Raw genomic sequence first — 22145 nt, 5'->3', positions numbered from 1 at the left:
TGGTACAACAAATTTAAATGAAATAACCTTGTAGATCCTCTTGGATCCCCTGCTGAGCGATCTGTGATCATTGTGGGGTTGGTGGCAGCTCTCTCCCAGCAGCTGCAGATAAAACACCTTTCTCTTGCTTGCCCAGCTGTGATTGACCCCATAAAACTCAAAACTCCAGTATCAAAGGTTCCTCTGTGTGTCCCTCTGTGTGGTGGTGTTGGGTACGTGGTAGGATTTGCTCTCTTCATGGCTGGATGTTCTTCTCCCCTGTCCAGTGCTGGGTGGCTGCTCCCAGTGCAGCACTTGGCTGCTGCTGGATTCAGGGCATGGGACACTCATTTGCTCATTCCTCTTAAATTTAAAAGGTCAAATAATTTCACAAAGATTTTGTGCAAAGCCCAGCTGATTTCCATTTTGCTGCTTATCTCCTTTCCTTGGGAGCTGACCCTGGCACCCGTGCCAACCCTGGCTTTAAATCCATTCATCCCAGCCCTGAGAACTCCAAGCTAATACATTAGCACAGCAGGAAAGTTGAATTATTTAGAATCTTTCCCTCTGTGTTGTTCCTTGCCTTCAGCTTCTGGTGTTGAGGGAGCAAAACCTTCAGATGGAGCACAAGTGAGGAACAGGTAGTTAATTTGGTTCTAGTGGTGTTTTTGATGTTTTTGGATGAATTATTAAAACAGCTGTGAACACTGAAGCTGGGCAGAGCAGGGGCTCAGGACACCAAGCCCAGTCCTCTTCTCTGCACAACCATTGCTTTATTGGCTGCCCATCCAGTCTCTAACAGAGAATATTCCAAACTGAGAGTGTTAATTTCCTGAAATTGAGCAGTTTCTATGAAAGGATTAGTCCCTCTTAGGGCCTCACTGTGTTCAATATTTCAAGGTCCAAAGAACGCTGGGTAATGCCTTGCAAATCACCAGGTGGGTTACGAGGTTAATTAAGTTTTAGTAGCCTAAACTAGGAAATTGGAGTCTTTTGATATGAGAAGTGTTTTCTGTGCAGGATTTTGCATTGCACTGCTCCCTGCTCAGAGAGCTGCAGGGTGTTCTGGCCTGCCAGGGTGGTCCCTGGGATTTGCTCTGGGATCCCCAGGTGCCTTTTGGGGCAAACCAGGAGCTCTGCAGGAGGAGTGTTCAGTGTGCAGAGATGGTGTAGCTACAGAGCAGGGCAGTGTCCTAAAAGAGCCCTTTAATTACTGAGGAAGATACTCAGCCTGTAGTAGATAACAACTCAGAGGAGGGTTAAAAACAGTCTGACAAGGCATTGGGGTGCCCAGTGCTGTTCTTCACTGGAGAAGCAGGGTTTAAAGTGCCCTGTTTGCCCCCAGTGTGGGACAGGGTTGTAAGAGACTCAGACTGGGGGTGCTGGGCTTGCTGGAGCCCTGGTGGCCTGTGCTGCAGCCAGGTCTGCTTTCAGGAATTTCTGATTCCCTGGGTATTTTCAGCTGGCTCCTGTGTTAATCTATGCCCCATGTCACAAGAGCCTTTACCCCCAGGTAGGGAAGTGATTCATGAGCACACTGTGTGTAAAGGGAGTTTGAAAAGTGCTCTGTAAATATATTTGGCTTCTTAATTAGATGTTAATATAGCAAGGCAGAAACATGTGTTGTTTCCAAAAATAATAATTCCGTTATTTTCAGAACTCCAGGAACTGGGGATTAGGGGATTAGCTGTGCTCCAGCCACGTGCTGGCTGCCTCACTGGACAGGCTGCAGCTGGAGTGGGCAGCAGGGAGGGTCCTGCTCCTCTTGGGGTCTGCTGAGCCACAGCTGAGAGGGGCTCAGGGACCCTCAGCTCCTGCAGGTGACAGTGGGAGCCACGAGTGTCTCACAGGCTGTGCTGAGGAAGGGAAAGGTGCTCTGGAGCCTCCTCTCTGCTCCTGGGAACTCCAGCTCTGCATCTGGGACAGTTAGTGTTGATCAAGCACTGGCTTCACTCGGTGGTGGGTATTGCTGGCACAAGTCAGGAGGATTTTTGGGACATGGATGTGATGTGACGTTGGAGCGCCTCGTCCCTGTGTGTGTTCCTGGGTAGGGACCAAAGTCTGCACAGATCTGGGATTGTGTAATCTTTTGGCTTGGTTGAGGGAAGAAAGGGGTGATAAAAGGTGAATTTAAGTAGCTTAGCTTTCCAAAACACTGGAGTTCTCTTCCTACCTCTGCATATTGGGCCACATCTCTGTGTCTGCAGGAATTCTTCTATTTCCTTTAAGTTTCCTAAAGTAGCCACATTCTGTTTGTGGACAAGGCAGGGAAGAGGCTTTCCCTGTTATTCTGCCTCTCTCAAGCACAAACCCCACTGTCCAGAGAGCAGCTTCTTTCCCTCACCCTCTGCCTTGCCACCAAGTGACCTTCATGGCCAGCACCACTGCCCCGGGGCACTCAGACTGGGACACTCAGCTGCTGCTTTTCATATGGAGCTGGAATTGGGCAGCAGCCTGTGCAGGCAGCTGGGATTAGGAACAGCTCAAGTGGAGATAGTGCTTCCAATCCTCCTCCTCTGCTCTGCAGCCCGCTGGGATTCCTTCATCAGAGGGGAAAGTTTATTTGTGCGCTGGGTGAACAGAACCGCGGCGAAGCTGCTGGCAGTGGCTGTGCTGTCCTTGACTTAGCAAAAATCCAGCTCTGCAAGTAGGATAAAACCCTCAGCAGCACTGCCTGCCAAATGTGAGCAGCTCCAGTGAAGCAGGAATGGCCAGCCCACCACCCAGGAGGAGCAGCACTGCTGCCTCCCACGTGGAGGAGCGCGGCCCCGTGGCGTGCGCGAGTTCCAGGAGCCTCCTTGAGCCTCATTGCCTCATCCCGCACCAGAGGAGGGGAATGAAAGGTCAGATCACAGAGCTGCAGCACTGAGTGAAAAGTGTCATCCAGAAAAGCACACAATAAATGGGCTTAATTGTCCTTGGTGGGAAATGAGCTGGGAGAGCAGGAAAAATGTCACAGGAATATGGACCAAGAGGGATTCTGCTGCTCCTGGAGCTTGGCCCCATCATGTCTGCTGTGCTCACCAGTGCCTCTGCCACAGATGCCTCTTTTGGGATGTCCAGAATGCACAGGAAATTGATTTTGGGATACCCAGTGCATTTCTGGTCCCTAAAGAAGCAGAGATTAACCCAGGGAAGCAGCAGGCTGGACTTTGCCTGTCTGGAGAGGGGAAGGACCCGGCCGCTGTAATGAGAAGGAATTGCAATAACTGATGGCGGAATTCCTCCACAGAATGGGAAGGAAATGCCATTACCTGTTCCCTCACAGGGTGTTTTGTGATCCCACAGATCCCATAAATGTATCTCAGATGCTTGCAAAAGCTTTCCCCTTCCCCTGGAGGGTGGGATCTTGCTGCTGCCCCACAGCTTCCCCTGGGCTGACATCTGAGAAGGGCAAACCCCGCGTGCTCTGGCAGTGCTACCAGTGTTCTGGAGCTGAACTTCTTATTCAGTTCAAAGATATTCTGATTCACAAATGAGCAGGTAAAAGAGAACATAAACCATTTTTTATAGCTTTTTTTTTATTGTTCAAGCCTGGATTCCCATGGAGTGTGTGGAAAGCAGCTAATGCTGATTCAATGAGACAGCGTCAGAAAGGGAAATCTGTTCTCTGTGTGTAGTGCCCTGGGCTCCTCTGGGGGATTTTATTTATTTTTTTATAATTGGGGAGAAGTGGTAGAAAAATGATGGTGGTGGAAGAATGGGGTGTCTGCAAATAATTTAGAGTACTGACATTAATGTGGTTCAGTGCAATTCAGGGCCGTGTTAGATTAGCCTGCAGTGTTGTTCACTAAGAGAACAGCCTTTCCTTCCCTTCTCCTCTCTGTGTGTGCAGGCAAAACCAGGATAAATGTGGAGTTGAGGCCTTGGTTCAGGTTGGCTCACCTTGGCTGGGGTGTGAGATGAGCTCAGCGCCTCTCGTGCCTTCCCAAGCCGAGGACAGCCCCAGTCCACATCTGACAAAGCCAGGTCTCCTTTGCTGTTCACATCCTGGGATTTGGGTGTGGGCTGACATCTGCACAATCCTCATTCTCACCTGGTACCTGCCCTGCTGCAGCACTGGCATCTCCTGTGTCCTCAGTCACTCGGCTCTGCCTGATCCCGTTGAGAATGGCCCAGCTTGGCACGCAGCTGCTGGTCCCCTGGGCAGCAGCCAGGCTCTGGACATGCTCTGGGAATGTGTCTGCCCCTGAGCTTCTTTCTATTTTCATATAGAACTTGTCATTTTATAGTAGCCATTTGGGGAAAACTGCTCTGGCGCGTTCCAGTAGCTGTTTGCACCCAGGAATGATCTGTGAGGGGCCACCAGAGACCCCTGATGGGGTTTTACTGCATCTGCTCTGGTTGAAACACAGCAAGAGCATGGCCTGACCACACTTGGTGCAGGGATTTTCCTGCAGATTCAGGTGAGCTCTGTGTAGCTCAAGCCTGGGCTGTCAGGCTGGAACTGGAGCAAACTCTCCTCAGCTGGGCAGAAGCTCTGGGTGGCAGTGTCTGGATTTGGTCACTGCTGTCAGCCCCCAGGAACACGTGCCAGTGTCCCCAGACTGACTGTGCAGCACTAAATGAGCCCCCTAAGAGGGGAGTTGGACCCTGGGGTCAGGGTCTCTGCCAAGCCCCAAGTGGGAATCATTTCTTTCAATTAAATGAATTTTGTTTGACATCTCCCCAGTGGGTTCTGGCTGGTCCTTGGGAGGTTCCAAGGACTGTGCTTTATCCACCATGGTAGGGGTGTTGGGGTTGTCTCTGCAAGAGAATGGTGAGAGCAGAGGCATGCAGGGATCTGGGGCTGGAGGAAGTTTGAGGATCTTGGGAAATGGCAGAGCTGTGCCAAAGCTCCCTGGATAATAGGAATGGACTCCATGGGGAGCAGAGAGGTTGAAGTGGATTTTGAGGAGCAAAGTGGGTGGACCAGAACTGGCAATTTAGAGGATACTTATGTTTGATTCATTAGTAGCTCCAGGCCCTATAAACATTAAAAAAAAACCCCATTAAAGTTGCAGTTAATTTTTTTTCTCTCAATAAAATAGCCTGAACTTGACAACCATGACCGATTCCCTCTGTTGCCATTGTCACGCTGCCAGTCTGCATGGGGAAGAAAATTAAAAATGAAGTGGCTGTGTGCTAATCTCAGATTTATTGTAGGGTTTTGTGTGAGCCCCTTTCCCCATTGATGCTCTGTGAAGAGCTGGGACCAAACAGATCCTTTTCCCTGCTTTCCACTCAAGTACCCCAGACTGCAGATGGTTTTAAGGGAAGGCACCAAACTCCACAGATCACAAACACAGATTTGTGTGATCAAATGGGGTCCCCCTGCTCTGAGATCTGGGTGTGCCCAGCTGTGAGCTGGACCTGTCTCCATCTCTGCCAAAAGCAGAGCAGTAGCAGTGACAGCAGAATCTTCAACAAGATGCAAATTGTCTCCAATGCACTGAGGGGAGAAAGAAAATGAGCTTTGTGTGCACTTTGTATGCACAGAGAGCTTTCATCTGTCTCTCTGCTTGGGGTGTCTGCAGGAGCCTTTGGAGTCTGGGAATGCTGTTGGGGTTTTGCATCTGTTGCTTTCTGGAGCAGCCCCGTCCTGGTGCCATCCTGGTGCCATCCTGCCCGTGCAGGGGGTGCCATGGCAGTGCTGTCCCTGTGCTGCCAGCCCAGCCACGAGTCCTGCAGGGAGCACTCGCTGCCCCAGGCCCTTCCTTAGCTGGAACAGGAGCATGGATGGATGCCAGGCTCTGGGGAGGAAGCAGCATCTGAAAATTGGGTATTTAAGTGCCTGCAGAGTGTCCTGCTGGAGGAGGAATCTGGCAGGTTTCAGCAGCTCTGCCTTTGGCTCAGTCACTTTGGGGTCACCTCGGTCGCAGGAGGGGACGCTGCCTTCTGCCAGGTAACCTCTGACTGTTTTTTTCTGCCTTTAATGAGAAACCTGGAGCCTCACAGGCTGTTTAACCACAGTGCAGGCACTGAGGTGTGACCAAAGCCAGCCCTTTTTCCAAGAACTCGTGTCGGCTGCAGCAGCATCCCACGGGATCCCAGTGGGGACAGGGGTCACTGGCACATCCCTGCCCTCCCTTGGGGCGGTGTGGAGGGCAGGGACAGGGCTCAGGAGTTCCCTCATGGTGCTGTGTATTGGTGCCTCTCCAGGGAGGGGGCTCAGAGGAAGCTGAAGGCCAGGCTGGGGGATGAAGGGCCCTCTGACTGTTTCAGAGCAGAGCAGCTGCTGGTAGGTAATCTGCCCCAGGTGCTGCATTTCACCTTCCCTGGCTGAGCCCAGGTGGGGCTGGTGCCTCACAGAGCACATGGTGAGATGTTGGGGCGGAGGGGCTGTTGGGTGTCCCTCACTGCCCCAAAATGTGGGGGACAGGGAGAGCCCTGGCCCAGGCCAGCCCTGAGCCTCCCTGCCTCTGCTCAGCCCCACGGAGCTGGGGCACCCAGGAGGGACATGCAAGGTAAAAGCGCTTGTCACAAGGAATGAAATGGGAAAAAAGTCTTTTTGATTGTGATTGGCATCTCTGAGGCTGCTGCTAGAGGACTGGGCTGATGGCAGAGCACATCCTGGAGCGCTGCTCTCCTCACTGAGCCCGTCCTCAGAGCACCTGGGGAGGGACTGGGGCTGCTCTGAGCCCTCAGAGGGGCACTGGGAGGTGGCATCTGCTGCCCTGTGGGTCAGAGCAAAAAGCAGCAGTGGCCCCTGCAGAGCAGCTCTGCTCCTTGGCTCTTGCCTGAGGGCATGTTGAGTGCAGACAGGTTTAAAGTCTGGCTCCTCTGTGTGGCTGGCAAAGGTTAAAAGATCTCTGGTGTCTTTGTATTTAATTCTCTCTTTTAGTGGCAGATTATTGTTTTGCATGGGAGTTGAAATCCAGATGGGTTTGAAGGACATTTCTCCTGCACCAGGGGCTGGGATGATTTGTTCAGAGCTGCCATGCTTTGTCTATCCTTGTTAAGTACCCAGAGAATACAGACTGCCACCGAGGGAATTTAACGTGACACATAAAAATAAGGAGTGCAGGAGAAAGCTGTAGGCCTCACAGTGTTTAACTACCTTCTGTCCTTGCTACAGAGCAAGCAATTTTCTTTGAATTTGAGATGCCAAAGGTGGGAGGACACCTACTGCCCTGCCTTGGGGCTGGCACTGGTGCCCTGTGGGAGAGGGAGAGCCACCAGCTCTGTGCTGCTTGTGTGGGATCAGGGCCATGCCAAAGGGGATTAGCACCAAAAAGGGCTCAACCCTGGAAAGTGAGCATGAGTGAAAGTGCAAATAGGATCAGCAAGTTTGTTTGGTTTTTATACATGAAAATTGCTTATTGCCATTGTCACAGCTCCTTTGGCTGCTGTCCGGGTGGCACCAAGGGCAGGGCTGGCTGTGAGCTCTGCCCTTGGCAGCATCTCCCGCACTGCCCCAACCTCAGCCCTGGCCCTCTGCAGGGGGATGGAGCCTCAGAGCGCCAAGATGGGCAGGTCAAGGGAGCAGAGCAGCCCAGGCATTTTCAGGTACCTGAAGTGTGCCATGCTGTGGGCATTTCCCTGTTCCTCCCCCTCACAGGGCAGTAATATTTTGCTTTCCAAAGCTGTGAGAGAAATCCCATCACTTGTTCTGGCCCTCTTTGTCCATTTCAAAAAGCCCTTTCCAAGCCATCTCTCTCTGGGAGATGAATTCCTCACACACATCCTGCATTCCTGCCAGGTGAGGTGTCTGTCAGGGGAGTTAATCCCCATTAATCCCTTCCCTCCTCCCCAGAGCCCAGCACACAATCCCCTGCTGTTACAGGAATGCACATTAAATGTGGCTCTTTGGCTTAAAATTCAAGAACAAGAAAGGGGAGGGGATGTTTCCATCTTTCTGGTGGGATGCTGCAGCCCACCAGCCGGAGGTCACTGCCCTGGCAGCAGCAGCTCCTCCTGTTAATCACTGGGAATTTGTTCCCAGTCCAAGAATTGCAGCTTGTGCACCAAATGGGCAGCCTGGAGCTTTCAGCAGCAACCTGCCTCTTCTTACTCCCTGATTTTGTGCACTTGAGGGGTGCACAGAACAGTTCATGAGCTGTGGTTCCATCAGGTGAGCCCCTGGTGTCCCTTGGCCTTGCTCACAGGCTCTGGGGTGCAGGGCAGGGGGGTCTGGCCATGGTCTGGTGTGCTCAGGGCTCTGGGCCATGGTCTGGTGTGCTCAGGGGCTCTGGGCCATGGTCTGGTGTGCTCAGGGGCTCTGGGCCATGGTCTGGTGTGCTCAGGAGTCTGGGCCATGGCCTGGTGTGCTCAGGGGCTCTGGGCCATGGCCTGGTGTGCTCAGGGACTCTGGGCCATGGTCTGGTGTGCTCAGGGACTCTGGGCCATGGTCTGGTGTGCTCAGGGCTCTGGGCCATGGCCTGGTGTGCTCAGGGACTCTGGCCATGGTTTGGTGTGCTCAGGGCTCTGGGCCATGGTCTGGTGTGCTCAGGGACTCTGGGCCATGGTCTGGTGTGCTCAGGGCTCTGGGCCATGGTCTGGTGTGCTCAGGGACTCTGGGCCATGGTCTGGTGTGCTCAGGGGCTCTGGGCAGTGGCAGAAGCTCTTCCCAGCACAATGGCCCTGACTGGCACAGTCTGTGAACTGGCCTTTGGGGGAAAACACAGAATGAACCCCTCCCCATTGGCTGCAGAGCCATTCAGCCCAGACTTTTCTGTTGTTTGAACAACTCTCAGACAAATAAATGCCTTTGTGCCATGGCTGTCAGCTCAGGCTCTGCTCTCCAGGAATGCAGGGTGTGGGAGCTGAGCTGCCAAGGGAGGGGGAGGCAGAGGAGCCCTGTCAGGGGGTGTTGAGGGCTCTGCCTCCTGCCACCCACTGCTCATTTGCTGTTTGCTCTATGCCTGGTCTGGGCTGCAGGGCAGAGAGGTCTCTGGGCATCTCTGCTGTTAATTCCCATTTCCCTGAACACTCTGTGGCCGAGGGCAGGGCAGCTCCTGGGTGCAGAGCCATGTCCATCCTCTGCTGTCACCACACCTGCCATGGAAGTGGCAGGAAGAGCAGAGCAGCTGCTGGCATGGCCAGGAGCAAGGACAGGCTCGGGAGGAGGCTGCTCTGGGGCAGCTCACTGCATTTAAAGCAGGTAGCACTCAGCAAAGCACACATTGTGCTGAAATCCCACAAAAGCACGGATGGGAAGGGGCAGGAAACCCTTGCTGCCCTTTGTGGAGGGTGCCTGGCAATCTCACCTGCCCTCACCTTCCCTGAGGCCGGCCTTAATTGGGTTTCTCTTATAAAACCAAAATGTGGAGCAGCGAGGCGCTGTCGGCACTCACCTGCTGGGACTCTCTGGGGAGCAGAGGGAGGCAGGGCCAGGGCTGGGGCTGGAACCCTCAGTCACACAGCAACAGCTCTGCCAGCCGTGGGAGACGTGTCCTGCTGAGCTGTGCCCAGGTAGGAGGGCAGGGAGGTAGGCTGGGACAGAGGCTTTCAAAGGGGGATGGAGTCCATGTGCTTCTGCTCTGCAGGGGGAAGGGGGCACAAAATGGGTTTTCAGCACAGTGTGGGGAGGTTGAGCAGAACCCAGAGCCCCTGCTCAGGCATGGAGGGGGCTGGGGTTTGCCTGGGCACTGTTACAGGATGTTTAAAGCCTCTGTGTGTGGAATCCCACGGAGGTGGCTGTAAGCCATGCCCTGGGGCTAAGGGCTGGAAGCTGCTCCCGGAGCAGGGAGGGGAGGGCAGTGCTCTGTGTGCCCAAGGTCGGTACATGGGGCAGAGTTCCCAGCCTTGGATGCCTTCCTTATCCTCCTCCTCCTCCTCCTGCTGCTGCCAGGACGTGCTGGAGGTCAAGCCAGGAGGGTGCCCTAACTGTGTGATGTCCATTCACACAGCAGTGTGGCTCCTGTTGTCCCCTGCTCCCACCTCACTCCCTGCTGTCCCCACAGGGCTGCAATGTCATGGAGGACCAGGACCTGCGGGATATCGGCATCGGGGACCCGCAGCACCGGCGGAAGCTGCTCCAGGCTGCTCGCTCCCTCCCCAAGGTCAGCACGCCAGGGTGGGCACTGCCAGGCACGGCTGTGGGCACAGGGGAAACAGCAGCCAGACCCTGCATCTGCAGGGCTGTGGGAAGGCTCTGGGGAATAGCAGGGAGGAGGAGTATTCTGCTATTCCAGGCTGTGTGGATGGTGGTAGCTCCATGCTGGGACTGCTCCTCCTGCCAGTCTTGATCCCAAGCACATTCTTTGTTTGTACAGTGTTTTTGTTACTGGCTAGTGGAGATGGTGATGCCCTGTAAACTGATTTTCATTGACCCCATATCCCTTGGGATCCCAGCTCCTGCAGCTTTTAACACCTTCCTTATGCTTTCACAGTTGAAACCCCTGGGCTGTGATGGGAATAGCCAGCCATCAGTTCCTGCATGGCTCGACTCCCTGGGGCTGCAGGATTACATCCAGTCCTTCCTCTCGAGTGGCTACAGCTCCATCGACACTGTGAAAAACCTCTGGGAGCTTGAGATAGTGAACGTGAGTGTGACCCCTGTCCTGCCAGGGCAGCAAGCTCCTGCCCTGTTCCCTGGGGGTGGCATTGCTCCAAGTCTCTCAGAGTGGCTCTGTGCCTGTGGTGACCCTGATCTCTCCCTGCAGGTGCTCAAAGTGAACCTGCTGGGCCATCGGAAGCGGATCATCGCCTCGCTGGCAGACAGACCCTACGAGGAGCCCCCAGCCAAACCACCACGGTTCTCACAGCTCAGAGTGAGTCCCTGCTCGTGGCTCCCTGCCTGGCTCGTGTGTCAGTGCTGGGAGAAATCTTGCCATGGCCAGTGGTGTCCATCCAGCTGCTCACCTCATCCTCTCCAGCCACCAGGCAGCAAATGCTTGTGCAGGGACAACCTTGCAGTGAGTGGGGCAGGATAATTCCAGCCCTCTGGATGCTGAGCCCATGGGAAAGGTCAGGCTGCCCCTTGGGATCAGGTGTCTGCACTGAAGGGGTGCAAGGTGCCACTCCCACCTCTGCCCTGCACAGAAGGGAGCTCTGAGCCCACTCTCTTGCCCTTGTTTCCTGGTCAGAGATGTGGGAGCTTTCAGCAAGCAGCAGTGAGCCAGCCCAGCTGGAGAGGGGCTGCAGCTGGGACTTGGTGTTTGATTGCACCCTTGGGATCCAGAGCCCTCTCCCTGGCCCGCCTGGGCTGCTGAGAGCTCCTGCTCTCACTGCCAAATAACACTCGACAGGATGTGTGGATGTTGATTTTTGCTGCAGGAGTGGCAGCATTTGGCTGTCAGGCCCTTTTTACAGGGTTTGGCTGGGAGGGAAGCATCACATTCCCTGCTCTTCCTGAATCTGGCTTTTGAGACATGAGTTTGGCAGAAGCTGCTGGGCTCAGAGCGACCCTGAGCTCAGGAATGGGGTAGCATGTCGTGCTGCGTCCTCCCAGAGATTGCTAATCAGCTTCCTGGAGCAGGAATTGCAGTGATTAGAGTTTACCCAACCTGAACATCTGGTCCTTGCCCTGCTGCAGAGCTCTGCCCTCTTGGATTCCCAAGCCTTTCAAACCCAAACAGCCTCAGCTGAAGCGAGCTGGGATCCATGTTTGCTGACAGGGGATTCTTTAGGAGCTGGGTTCAAGTGAGAGAACAGAGAGAGCTCACTCTGGTGCTGCACTGGGAGGGTGCCCAGTACAGACCCACTGCCCTGTGCCAAGCAGCAGGAGCCCAGGAGGGACCAGCAGCCAAGGAAGGATCTGCACCGTGGGCAGCAGCAGGGCTGAGGCAGGGAGAGGCTGCTCAGCTGATTGAGATGCTGCTGGGGAGGCAGAACGGGCCATGTGCAGCATTTCCTGGCGCTGCAGCTGGTGAGCTCCACGCTGGCTGCGGCGCGGGGGGCGGGCGGACGTCAATGGCAAATCAAGCGAGTGCTTTGAATGGGACTAATGCGGCCACAGCTGTGCCGAGGCTCGGCCGTGCCTGCGGGGCCTGGGCGCGCTCTGGCGGCGGCTCCCGGCGCTCCTCGGCTGGGCTGGCTGATCATCATCACCCTCGGGTGCTTAGCTTGGTGCTTCAGGGGAGCCCACCCCTCTGGAATCACCTTGCCCCCAGCCCAGCGTGTCCCTGCCCTCCTGGGATGAGCTCTCAGAGGCAGAGGCACGCTGGGCACAAAGAGAGGAGTATATGGCTGAAACCATCCTGGGCACAAAGGGCTGAGTACATGGCTGAAACCATGCTGGAGCATGGAGTACATGGCTGAAACTATGCTGGGCACAAAGGCTTGAGTACATGGCTGAAACCATCTTGGTGCACACTGGGCACAAAGGGTTGAGTACACGGCTGAAACCATCCTGGAGCAAATCAGGTGTCTCATGCAGAAGGCAAAGGGTGGGATTGGCACTGAGGCAGGAACCCCCAGAGCAGGAGCTGACCCTGTTAGTCCACTCAGTGCACGCTGTGTTGGGCAGTGTAGAGGGAGTGATGGGGGGCACAGCACAGCCCCAGCTGACTGGGTTCCTTTGTGGTGTTTGCTCCTTCCAGTGCCAGGATTTGATGTCCCAGACGTCGTCTCCCCTGAGCCAGAACGACTCCTGCACGGGCAGATCTGCTGATCTGCTGCTGCCCTCCGGGGACACTGCCAAGAGGCAGCACGACCGTGGCACTGAGCTTGCTCCCTACTCCAGAGTTGAGCGCTACAAAGCACAGGTTAGTGGGTGCTTTGTGTGTCCTGGGAGCCTCTGCACAGGCTCCCCCATCTCTGGAGCCAGGGAGAAACGAGGATGATGCAGGGAGGGAGCTGGTCAGGCTCATTTCTCTCAGACATTCAAGTCAGCAGCTCCTTTATGGCTCAGTTTCACCTCAAATATGGATGGCTCACACTTCCATCAGCACTGGCACCTTAACCCCACGTGCTGCCTCCACCCAGCTCCTGGGGCATTTGGCCATTGCCAACCTCAATCCCCTCAGCTCAAAAAGCCCTCCTGAGAGCTGTTCCAACCCATTTTGGCTTCACATCCGTGCTTGTTGCCCTGCAGGAGGACCGCCGGGAGTCCAGGCTCACCCTGCGCCCCCCCAGCCTGGCAGCCCCCTATGCCCCTGTTCAGAACTGGCAGCACCAGCCCGAGAAGCTCATCTTCGAGTCCTGCGGGTACGAGGCCAACGTAAGTGGCTTTTGCTTTGTGGGGTGGTGAGGATGAGGAGCTCTGGGCTCTCAGGGCAGTCATTGCCTTGGGAGTGGCAGGATTTAACATCTCTCCCTCCCTCACACAGTACTTGGGCTCCATGCTGATCAAAGACCTCCGAGGGACAGAGTCTACCCAGGACGCCTGTGCCAAGATGAGGGTAGGGAGACCCTGGGGCTGGGGGCTTCACTTGCAGCCTGTGGGGGATGATGTGGGCTGGGGGGAGGACCTCAGTGGTTCCCCAAACCCTGTCCACAAACAGGCAGTGCCACTGTTTCTGGTGAACTGCCCCCTTGCCAGCATTGTTCCCAGTACCCAGAGGGTCTGGGAGGGTGGGGAAGAGGTGGCAGGGTTCTCTTTAGGTCCTTGTCTCTTCCACCTCTGCTTTCCTCCTCCTGTTCCCAGATCCCCAGATTCCTGTACAGGCCTGGGGGTCTCTGGGGTGGGGGTAAAGAGGGAGCATCCATTCACAGTTGGTCCATCCATTCACACTTGAATATTCTCATTCCTGAAGAAATCCACGGAGCACATGAAGAAGATCCCAACCATAATCCTGTCCATCACGTACAAAGGGGTGAAGTTCATCGATGCCTCCAACAAGGTGAGCTGCTGATGCCTCAAAGTCGGTGTCTGGAGGGACACAGCCTGCAATCCCATCTGTCTGGGGGCTGCAGGTCTCTTTTTGTGGCTCCAGAAGCCACAGCAAGTCCTGGGGAGCTTCTGGGGCTGGGGGAGAATACCAAGGTGGTGATGATCACCTGAGTGCCAAAGGCTTGGCAGACTGGCTGCTTGTGGACTACATTGCCATTTCTTCCTGCCATGGGAGGGAGCTGGGACTGGTCTGGCTGGGAGACCCCCCTTCCCTGTCCTCAGGACACCCTCCACAGGCACTGTTTGCAGGGTGTATTTGCCATCCCCAGAAGGGTGACGGGTGCTTGTGGTTGACCCCGGCAGAATGTCATTGCTGAGCACGAGATCCGGAACATCTCCTGTGCTGCCCAGGACCCTGAGGATCTCTGCACATTTGCCTACATCACCAAGGACCTGCAGACCAGCCATCACTACTGCCATGTCTTCAGCACTGTGGATGTGGTGAGTGCATTGCCATGTCACATCTCCTGGTCCTTCACAGCCCATTTGTTTCATCCCTCAGCATTATTGGCTGGTCACAGACTGCTTCTTTCCAGGGTTTTTTCACCCATTTTTACCATAAAGTAGTCTTAGTTCCAAATGCCTGTCCTTTGGACCTCTGTGGACAAAGAGAATATTTGTCTGGTTTCATTACTGCTGTCTCCAGTGTTGAGTAAAGCAGGGCAGGAGCTTTTCCTCCTGGGGAATGTGCCGTGCACAAACCCCTAACATGCTCTCAATTATGTTCAGCATAATGGGCTGATTTAACAACTCAGAGAAGGTAGAAGGGTGATTTGCTTTTATACTTGGGCAGAATCAAAATTGCACAAAACTTTTGGGCTGTTTTTCTTTATGCTGTTGAACTGGCAGTGCTGGTGGGGCCTTACAGGTGGGCAGGCAGCATGGTCAGGCTCTCCTCATGTCTGGAGCTCAGTGGCTTTGCCAGGGACACAGCAGGATGTGACCTGCTGATGGGAAGGTCTGTGACCCCATAGCAGCTTCTGAGCACAAGGGGGACCGTGTACAGGGCGATCTGACAGCTTTGTGTTCTCTCTGTTCTCTCCAAGAACCTGACGTACGAGATCATCCTCACGTTGGGGCAGGCATTCGAGGTCGCCTACCAGCTCGCCCTGCAAGCCCAGAGAGCAAAGCCTCTGGGTGCTGGAGCAGGAGAAATGATTGAAACAAAATCTTCCAAACCGGTGCCTAAACCACGAGCAGGCATGAGGAAATCCGCGGTACGTGGGTGCGGGCAGGAGCGACCTGCTGGGCTGAGCTGGGGGTTCTGGTGGGCACCACACCCCTACACACCTGCCCTGGGTGGTGGGGGGAGCCCAGCCAGGGTCCAGGTGCCTCTCCTGCTGCTGGCACTGCAGGTCTGTGCCTGTGTCACTTCTGCTGTGGGGCTGGGGCTTCTCCTGGTTGCAGAAGGGCAGGCAGAGGTGGAAATAGCCCAGGTGGGATGGGGCTTTAGTGCCCTGCTGGGTCCAGCACAAGCTTCCATGTGCAAACCCTGCAGTGAGATACATAGGCGAGCTGCAGTATGGGATTCCCCATAACCAAAACCGGCTAAGACTGGAGCTGCTGAGGAGCAGGGACTGCTGCACAAGCCACTGCCTTCCTTTAATGTGTCCTTTTGTCTGTGTTCTGCTTGCTCCCCCCGCTCAGGTGCCGCTCCCTCCCGACACCCGCTGTTGTTACTGTCACACCTGTACAACTCACCGCCCCTCCTACCTGCCGCTGCAGTCTGTTAGTCCTGGAGCGAAGGTCTTTACCCTTCTTCCTGCCATCCTCCATTCCAAACCGCCCCGGGCTGCCTCCCCACTCCCTCTATCCTGCTGTGCCCCCGTGTCCTGCCTCACTGTTGTTCATCCCCATGCTCGTTCTGGCCCATGTCAGGGGTTTGGATGAACCCCGGGGATCTGTTGCTCCCTCCCGCCCCTGCTGATGCAGTGTGGCAGCTCTCAGCTAACCCTGCTGCTCCTGCTGGGGTGGTAGCTTCCTTGTGGCACCCTGATTTAGCAGGACAAGAGGAAAGAGCTGTGCTGGGTCAGGAGGGTGAATCACGTGGGAGCTCACCTGCCAGGAGCTGTCTCCCTCTGTCCCATTTCTGTAGCGCTCCGTTTTTCATGCTTGTTTGAGATGAGCAAAGCTGTCGCTGATGGTGACAGGGACTCACAGCCTAATGCAGGGAGTCATCTTGGGGTGCTGGGTTGAGACTGACGTGGCCAGACACGTTTTAGCTGTGAAGGGCTCAAATGCCTCCCCAGCAAGAGCTGCTTCCTTGCACACGTGCACATTTTTGGGACGGGCAGTAGGCAGGCAGGCACTCTGTGCTTTGAGTCCCCGCTCATTCTGTCCCAGAAGCGCAGGTGTCCTAAGATGCCCTTTCTCTCCTTATTTTCTAGCTGGATCCTCCTGAAGTGGACCAAGACTCCCAGTCTCATGCCAGTGTCTCCTGGGTCGTGGACCCCAAGCAGGACTCCAAGCGGACCCTCAGCACTAAGTATGAGACCACTATCTTCTAAAGCAAGCGCCCGCGCCCGCCCCGTCTAACCGTGCCTTTGCGATCTGATCTGTCTGCTCTTCTAAACTCCCTCTTCCTCCAGCTGCTCGCCCTGAGCCCGCCTAGGCACCACGTCCAAGGCAGCAGCACTTAGGAGACTGTAGACTTACCCGGCTTTTGTACCTGCTGAACACTGTGAATCTCCTTTCTCGGAAACAAGGGTAACGCTGTAGCTGCCCGCCAGGCGGGAGGAGCAGAGAGGGCAGGCTGGCAGGCGGAGATGTGGATCCAGGAAAGCCGCCCACCGTTTTCACGTCTTCCCCCCTCGCTCTGGCACTGTGAATCCCTGGGGCAATGTGATACTCCCCAGGCCTTTTTTTTTTCTATCTCACCTTGTCTTTGGACTGATGGAGACCTCTTGTCTCTCCGGTGCACACACTCCCTCCTCCTAGATCCTCCTCTTCCCGACTGAGCCACGGCTGTGTACTGTTCAGTGAACTCGCCTCTCCTCCCTGCCACTCGAACCGACACTAACCACTGTGATGCTCTCTGCAAATAACACACGGGCACTTCCATTTCCTCACGGCCACCCTTGCCCACAGTCTCCTTCCTCAAAGCCCAGTGCAGAACTTGCTCTGGGTGGTGGGGGAGCATTGGTTTGGGCCGGGTGTGATCGTTCCCACTGTGAGCTCTGTCCCCTCGGATATGAGGGGCGGTTTGGTGGCATGCATTTCAGTCCTTTGTAGGTTTTTCTTTCCCTCATAGTCCTTGTGTTTACACTCACCAGACTTCTCGTGAGAGCTGGGTGTAGTTCTCATGTGGCAGCCTGTGGTTAGGCTTCCAAAGGCACATGTTGTTGTTGGCCCCAGGCTGGGGAGGGTAGGTGTCAGCTGGGCACCACAAGCAGCATCCCAGGGAGAGGTCAGGGAGCAGCCCTGGGTTATTTGCCCCTGGTGTTAGGGCCCAGTAGCAGCTTGTCTGAGTTTTGCTGTGGCTTTGGAGCTGCTGCTTCAGATCTTCCATTTCCCCTCACCTGCAATGAAATCTGATGTTTTAAAAGTCCTTATTTTAGCTCTTTCTCAGGAATGAGTTTGATCTCCCAAGTCATTTATGACTTAATGGCAAACTGACCTCAGACTGAGGGCTCAGCCAGTGGGAACCCAGTGAGAGGACTAAAAGTAAAAATGTTGTCTTAAAGCAAAAAAAAAACCCAAACAAAAGAAAGCTCAATCTAGTTCATACATTTCATATGCTATAGAGTCCCCCGACACAGAGTCAGCACTGCCCAGGGCCTGCAGTGCCACCCTGCCAGCCCAGGCCTTGTGGACAGCAGAACATTGCTGTGCCTGAGGTGCTCTGGAAGGTTGGGTTTGGGTTCCATCAGCACTTTTCCAAGCTCTAGGAGTGCCATGAAGGTTTCTGTGTCCCTTTAAGAGAAACTCACTCCCTGGTGTGGGTGGCAGAACGGTTTCTATGTGTAGGTGTTAGCACAGAGCTGCCACACGTCCCCCTAGTGTCAGAGGCTCTGAGCCCTTCACCTCCCCCTGCTCTCAGCTATTAGGGCAGGTCCCTCCACACCCCTAAATCCAGGTCAGGAGAGCGTGTGCCTTTCTTAGGGTGACCAAACCCAGCAGGGATCACAGGCAGCCCTTCCCAAACCAAACCACTGCCGCTCTGTGTCCGTACCCTGACAGATTTTGTGTCCCATCTCCGGGCCGTTCGCCCGGCCTTTCCCAGCACGTGTCTTTGTGTGACTCGGACATTCATTCCATTATCTCCCTTTCTGTTTGCCTCTGCGAAGCTGAGCTCCGGGCAGCCGTCTCCTACCACGGGATGTAGTGCTGGGGCAGAGACCTGGGACGCAGTGGCCTCCTGACACGAAGATCATCTCCCTGTGGCACGGGTGGGTGCGTGGCTGCTCGGTGAGGGCTGCCGGAGCACAGGGGGGCAGGGAGCCAGCCTCCGCCAAGGAAAGCTGCTCATCTCCATTCCTAGCAAAGGAAAGCTCCACACTCGGAGGCCAGGAGCGATGTCGCCTTTCCTAGTTTGAGACAAAACGTCTTTCAACTCATTTCTTTTTTAACAAAGAGACTCAGAGCAAATCCGGTTCACGGTTTCAATGTAGCGCTGCAGCCTTTTGGTGAGGAAAAAAAGAGAAAACCAACAGATCTTTAATTGTTGAGAATCCTGCAGTCTGGCGAGGAGCACGAGAGAAAGTCTTAGCAGGGGCGTGGTGTGCACATTTCTGATGGTACTTACTCTGCCTCAGCTCTGGGTGAGCAGGAGAGAACGCCAAATTCCTGGAGATCGCTTCCTCCTGTGTGAGAACCTGGCAGGGTAAGTCTGCATCCTGTTCTCCGAGCCACTCCACGCTTTTGTAGCAAATGGAAGGAACTTGAGGAAAAGAATCTGCGGAGGATCCTTCACCCCAGAGCAGCTGTGGCCAATACCCCCGATGGTACAAAGCTTCCTTATCCCCCTGAACTGTCGTGTTGCAATACTTGACATTTCTATGGCAAGGACCCCATTTCTTCTCATTTCCGCACTGAATTCCTGGGGACAACTCCCTGCCCCAGCCTCTGTGCACCTGTCTTGTTTTTAAATGCAGTTATGCCCTGAAGGGTTGGGGTTTTTTTAAGTATATTCAATTGTGATTTAGCACTTTTTTGATACTAGCTCATTATTTAATTAGTGCAACCGTTTCAGAAGATGAACAAATGAGGAGTTAAATTTTGGGCATTACACTGAAACAGTCCATCCCCAAGGACAAACCACATCAGCCTGAGGGTGGCTTGGCCCCGTCCGAGCCCAGTGTCCCCAAAGACACCACCTCAAAGGTGTTGTGTGCTTGCTTTTATTCTGAGTTACCGAGCGTTTCACAGTGGTTTGGGCTGTGACTGACGTGTTTTCAGACTGTTCCCCTCTGGGGAGAATGTTAAAATGGTTGTGATTTGATTTCTTCAGATGCAGAATGCAGCGCAGTGCGTCTGTCGCGATCTCGTCAGGCCCTGACAGGGCTGTGGGACCTGCTGCTGCACGAGAACACTGTGCCCAATAATTCCTGTTTAACTCCACTTGCTGCTGTATTGTCAGGATTTCCTTTTGTCTCTCTCACCAGTGAGGCTGGGAGGGAAGTGAACCATAATCCCAAGGGCACAGACCTGTAAAGGATTGGGAAGGGGGAGTGGAGATTTTGGGTTGAATCAATGAATTTAAGAAACCTAACATTCCTTGTTATGCACATGTTGCAATTCATACTGGTGTAAGTGTAAATATTTGGTGTGTTGGCAACAAGTCTTTGGTGAGATTGCAAATTGAACCTCTGCTTGGGAGGAGGGACACCTTTCCTTGCTGACACGTGAGCTTTTTTGGAGGTTGGCTTGGAGGTAACGTGGTGATGAAGACTCCAATCTTCAGGCACTGGGCTCGGTGACCCTGGCGGTCCATTCCAGCCCCACGTGTAAACCTGTGGTTGTCTTTAGTGATCCATTCTTTAGCCAGACACTCCCTTTCTCACCTTTCTCACAGACAGAGCAGTTGTTTTGGCAGTTCAGTGTGGTGGGGTGACCCTGGGCTGTGCCAGTCCTTGGCTCCTGGCCACCCTCACCCACCCACTGTGCAGTATTCGGGCTCTTCCTCCCTGCAGGGTTTTGTGCTATCTGGAGGAAACTGCCCCAAATTTCTGGTGCTGAACATGACCTTGCATCCAACTGCATCTGCTGTATTACCTGCCCGGGAGGAGTTGGGGCTCCTCTGTTCCTCTCTTTAAAGACAGATTGTGTTTTTCACAGACTTTGGTTTGTGGGCTGAGCCCTCACTCACGGCTGGCAAACAGAGTTGCCAAGTTTTGTCTTTCCTTTTATAGGAGGGGATGATTTTTTTTTTCAAATTGAAGATGCTTTATCCTTTTTTTTATTTTGTGTTTACAAAGAAAAAAAGAAAACAGCGCTAACCTTAGCTGTTCAACTGACTTTAAACTTGCTTTGGGATTGTTCTTTTTTAGAAGAAATTATGCAACTTTTTTGGGGTACACGCCTGTCCCCCTCCCAGGGAGAAGATGCAGCACCTTCCAGGCTGTACCTGCAGTGAAGTCTGTACCTTCAGGAGGCTGCTGAGACACAGAGCAGATGCCAAAAAGCCCCGAACTCGTCCCGTTCTGTGTGCAGCTGAGGTGGAGCCAATGCTTTAATGCTCCTTCCACCCACCTCAGAAGTTTCCAGCAGCAGCATTTCCCTGGCTCTGCTCACATCCTGCTTTGGAGCTGGCACAGCGCTCACAACGCTGCCGTGTTGCAAAGGTCTCCCTTTTAGATCTCTCATTGAAATTACCTTAAATTTGGTTTCCCAAAAGAAAAGTACCTGTGCTGTTCTCGCTAAGTCAACCCAGCTCAGACATTTTTCTTACCCACAGAAGAATAACCTGGGATTCCCTGACAGGGCAGAGACAGTCGAGTTCAGTTTGCAATGTGGACATTTTTGCTAATTGTGATGTATGGCAGTGGGGCTGATTTGTAATACAAATGTTATTTAATCTGTCTGTATTTTGATACTTGAATTTCCTTTTATTTCCTGTATATACAATTGTTAATCTGTTCAAATTTGTCTGAATTTTAAACATCTTGTGGTACCAAACATAACCAATCTGTGCAACAACATAGACTGACCTCACTACAACAAGGCGAGATTGTAAATATTCCTGGGCTTCCAGCAGTCGTTTTGTTGTTTTCATAATTGTACAACTTAGAACAGACCGAATTAATAAACAACCTTAGACACACGTGTGTGCTCTTGTGTGTGGCCCCAATGTTGTGCCCAAGTCCTGCTGGGGGTCTGTGTCAAAGCAGGGCAGTTCTCACCCTGCAGGGGGGTTTGGGAGCTTTGCTTTTTCTGCAGGCAGTCATAATGACCCAAACACTGAATATTATTATTTTGAGCCTAATTCATGCATAAAATCATATCCAAATGTTGTTAAAGGCAGCACGAGGGTCTGCAGCCATTGTGCCTGTATTCTACATGTGATGGAGGGTTAGAAAAGCTCATTTTCACCCCCACTAAGGTACATCTGCAAGGACTGTGTCCCTGGGGGCTGCCATGTACTGGGGATAGCCACTGAAATCTTTTTTTGCAGCACAGCAGCGAGTGGTTCCTGTGACACCAGTACCCATTTGGGCAACCATGGTTCAGAACATTTACCCAGCAAAGACCTGGGGCTTGCCAGGAACTAGGACATTTGAGTATGTCAAATTAGAGCAAGAAATCCAGACATTTAAATACAGGTTAAAGTTCAGATTTTCGTGTCGAGTAAAATCTGACTGATGTGAAATGCTAAATACACCGGGGATTGCTAAATTTATACCGTATGTTCCATTTCTAATAACAAGGCAAGTCAGGTTTTCAGGCTGATGTGAAATACACTGAGCTGGTTTAATGGTTTGAAGCACCATGAGGTTTTATCCCTCACAGCCCAAGCTGGGACTGACACCTCAGCAGAGGTTACAGGCCCCAGGCAGAATCTTTAATTTTTTAACTCTGAGTTTCAAAGGCCTGATCTGCTCTGCAGTTCAGTGAGCTCCACAGCCCCTTGCCTTCCCCACCAAACAGTGACAGGCTTTTGAGGAAAAAAGACTGCTACTTTTTCTAGTTGAGAGGTTTATTCAGATCCTGATGGGCCAAGGGTCATCTCCTGCTGGCCTCAGTGGAGTTGTTGGATGAATTTTTACAAGCTCAGGCAAGATCTGAGAAACTGGGGGAGAATGGATTCCACCCCTGCCTGGTACGTGGAGAATGCGATCAGAAATAATTCAGCTTGCAGCTGGGAGAAGTTCCTTCCTGAGAGTTCCCAAACTCTTGCCTGTGTCGATTGCACTTCCAAACCCACACCGAACTTCCAGCAGCTCCTCCTGAATGGAACCAAGGCCCTTTGGGA

The 22145-nt window shown here is 53.5% G+C and overlaps 1 protein-coding gene across 7 annotated transcripts in view; it reads left to right on the top strand.

Annotated features, from left to right (window-relative positions):
* Positions 1–20996, top strand: part of ANKS1A (ankyrin repeat and sterile alpha motif domain containing 1A) — a 73918-nt gene extending 52922 nt beyond the window's left edge. For 3 of the 7 annotated variants that reach the window (XM_064733147.1, XM_064733144.1, XM_064733148.1), the window contains 10 exons: positions 9864–9962; positions 10293–10445; positions 10566–10673; positions 12444–12608; positions 12938–13063; positions 13173–13244; positions 13599–13685; positions 14039–14176; positions 14782–14952; positions 16123–20996. In XM_064733147.1, coding sequence (XP_064589217.1) covers positions 9864–9962; positions 10293–10445; positions 10566–10673; positions 12444–12608; positions 12938–13063; positions 13173–13244; positions 13599–13685; positions 14039–14176; positions 14782–14952; positions 16123–16242 — 1239 coding nt within the window. In that variant the 3' untranslated portion in view covers positions 16243–20996. Of the gene's footprint in view, positions 1–9863; positions 9963–10292; positions 10446–10565; positions 10674–12443; positions 12609–12937; positions 13064–13172; positions 13245–13598; positions 13686–14038; positions 14177–14781; positions 14953–15382; positions 15482–16122 lie in introns of all 7 variants that reach the window. The other 4 variants (XM_064733150.1, XM_064733149.1, XM_064733146.1 and 1 more) reach the window with 3 other exon arrangements.
* Positions 20997–22145: the final 1149 nt, after the last annotated feature.

The sequence above is a fragment of the Zonotrichia leucophrys genome, chromosome 26 (genome assembly GCF_028769735.1).
Source record: "Zonotrichia leucophrys gambelii isolate GWCS_2022_RI chromosome 26, RI_Zleu_2.0, whole genome shotgun sequence".
Taxonomy (NCBI): Eukaryota; Metazoa; Chordata; class Aves; order Passeriformes; family Passerellidae; genus Zonotrichia; species Zonotrichia leucophrys.
The sequence above is the reverse complement of the archived record's forward strand: the minus strand, read 5'-3'. Positions and strand labels throughout refer to the sequence as shown.